This window comes from Arachis ipaensis, chromosome B03 (genome assembly GCF_000816755.2).
Source record: "Arachis ipaensis cultivar K30076 chromosome B03, Araip1.1, whole genome shotgun sequence".
Lineage (NCBI taxonomy): Eukaryota > Viridiplantae > Streptophyta > Magnoliopsida > Fabales > Fabaceae > Arachis > Arachis ipaensis.
In genome coordinates, this window is record NC_029787.2 from 127,336,971 (window position 1) to 127,339,924 (window position 2,954).

At 36.7% G+C, this 2,954-nt stretch overlaps 1 protein-coding gene across 1 annotated transcript in view; it reads left to right on the forward strand.

Annotated features, from left to right (window-relative positions):
- The window catches only part of LOC107631865 (cyclic dof factor 1), a 4,217-nt gene extending 2,164 nt beyond the window's left edge, over positions 1-2,053 (forward strand). Inside the window, exon 2 of the mRNA XM_016335437.2 lies at positions 453-2,053. Coding sequence (XP_016190923.1) covers positions 453-1,628 — 1,176 coding nt within the window. The 3' untranslated portion in view covers positions 1,629-2,053. The remainder of the gene's footprint in view (positions 1-452) is intronic.

Genomic DNA, 2,954 nt, shown 5'->3' on the forward strand with positions numbered 1-2,954 from the left:
TTTGAGTTGTTCTCCAATAAGCCAGTGAGTATGTTCTATAGTCAGTTTCTCTCCTTGTAAGTTGTAACCTCTGTCTCCTACCAAAGATTCCGTTCTGCTTCCCAAGTTTACTTTTTATTGAATTATTTTTAGGGGGAATTCCACATTTAAGTGGTTTCATTGATTCTCTACAGTGCACTAATCACGTGAACATATAAGGTTTCATTAATTAATGGAAGTAACATTTAAATTTATTAGTAGTACTAACTAGGAAGGACAAACCAATATCTCATGATGTGGATTCACTAACCTGTACTTTGAACTTAAATTTTCTATGTTATAATTTAGTCCTGGTTATTGAATTAAACATAGCTAGGATCGATTCTAATATTTCCTTTAAATGATAAATACCAATATTTTCCTTTTATCATGTGTGTATATACTATTGATTATCTTAGTCTTTATTGTTTAAGGAACCATCAAAGAGAGAACTAACCTCAACACAAGATAAAGAAACCACAGAGGATTTGAAATCTCCCACAACAACATCTTCAGGCATATTTGAGAACCCAAAGACTCCCACAAATGGTGGAGAACAGAGTGAGACCAGTGTTTCACAAGAAAAAACTCCCAAGAAACCGGACAAGATACTTCCGTGTCCGCGATGCAACAGCATGGACACCAAATTCTGCTACTACAACAATTACAACGTCAATCAGCCGCGTCATTTCTGCAAGAACTGTCAGAGATACTGGACTGCCGGAGGAACAATGAGGAACGTGCCGGTAGGCGCTGGTCGCCGAAAGAACAAAAACTCTGCTGCATCGCATTATCGCCAGATAATGGTCCCGGAGGCGCTTCAAGCAGCTCACCATGGACTACACAATGCTGTCTTGACCTTTGGCCCAGATTCTCCTCTTTGTGATTCCATGTCCTCTGTCTTGAACATTGCGGAAAAAGCCACAAATGGTGTTGTAAACGGGTTTCATGCACCGGAGGCAGCAACTACTTTTGTTTCCTATGGTAGGGATGATGATGGGAATGATCACTCAGTTGGAGTTTCTGGTACAACTTCAACTTCATCAGAGAGGAGAGGCCATGCCAGCTCTCATGAATCGGCGGATAAAAGAGTCGAAAGTTTCCCTCCTCAACTAACTTACTTCCCAAGTAATTCTCCATGGCCGTATCCATGGAATTCGCCAATGCCTCCTCCTCCCACATTTTGCCCTCCAGGCTATCCTATGTCGATATACACCACCCCTTCATACTGGGCATGGAATGTGCCATGCATCTCACCCCAATCTCCGGCCCCTGGTTCCGGCCCAAATTCGCCGTTGGGGAAACACTCAAGGGATGGTAACATCATAACCCCGGCCAATTCGCAAAAGGAAAAGCCTAACACAGAAAGCAATAATGTGTTGATCCCCAAGACACTTAGAATTGATGATCCTAGTGAAGCTGCAAAGAGTTCAATATGGTCAACACTAGGAATCAAGAATGAGAAGGCCAACTCTCTCAATGGAGGAGGCCTCTTCAAGGCGTTCCCTTCCAAGGGTAACGACAAGAGTCACGTGGTCGAGGCGTCGCCGATGCTGCACGCCAACCCTGCCGCCCTGACGCGGTCTCTCACCTTCCACGAGCGGACCTAGTTGGGGCATTACATCAAACACTACATGATCAAGATGGGAAAGTTGAGGTTATAATGTTATACCAGTAAAGTAAAAGCCTTAATCCTGATTTTTGCTGACACAAGTTTCTTGATTGACCAACATCTATGCAGGATTCTTAGGACAGCAATGGTGTTCTTTTAGCTTCTTCCATAGCTATAACAGCTTAACCCTGTATGAGTGTGCAGGTGTTTAGATATGTTGAGTAAATATCTTCAATGTACATATATATAATATAAATGTCAGTCAAGGAGAAAACAGAGAAAAGAAAAGGAGATTCTTCCACTAAAATCCAATGGTTTAGAATAAATTTCTTAGTCTTCATCTAAGGCATGTCGCTTGATGCTTTTTTTTTTAGGATTCTATAAATTATTTATGTAATTCCAAAGGATTATGACATTTATGAAGCTCCCCCCTGCCCCTATAGTTTGTTAGCTTCCATAATCAAAAGTCAAATATTAGTATAAAATAAAAATTCATTCTTATGTGAATGTGTTAACAAAAATAACTGTGTGAGATTGGATTTCTTTTCTTCTTAATATCTAATGTATTAATAGTTAAATTTATAGTTGGATCTGGTAACAGTTATCTTATAAAGACTAGTAAATTATTTGTTTAGAAAAATATTTATCTTGAAATAGTCTTTAATTTTAAATAAGTTTTTAATTTCTATAAAATATGTTATTTTTTTGTTTCGGTTCTAAAAATTTCAAATTTTTTTTTTTTAGTCTAAGATATTAGTTTATCTTTATTCCATTGAATATTAACGTGTCATGTCAAAACAAAAACTAGGACTAAAACTGGGAAGAAATAAATTCAGATATAAAAAATAAAGATAACAAGGCCAATTTATTTATTTATTTGATTAACAAAACAAGGAGAAAAGGAAAGTGTGTGTGTCTTTTCCTCTTTAGTTAAACATGGGAAAAAGATAAGTGGGTTCCCCTTTGTGAAAATTATAGAAATGGAGATTGGAATGGTGTACGTTTTTTTTCCCTTCTATTTAATGATCACCAAAAAAGACAAAGTTGATAATTTAAATTCTGCTTTTTCAAAATGGAAAAAATCAACATTAACTTTCCACTGAATATAATGAATCAAAGTCATTTTCAATCTTCAGTGACAAAGCAATAGAAAGTTAGGTCTTGATGCTGCAAGATGCCCACCTTTAGTTAGTGGGATATTAACCTCACTTTCCTCCTACTTTTCAGTTCAAACTCTTGTTGTAAAAAGTTAAATCTATATATAGTATCACAGGAAATTAAATACTATTATTACCCAAAAAAAAAAAAGAAATTAAATACTATA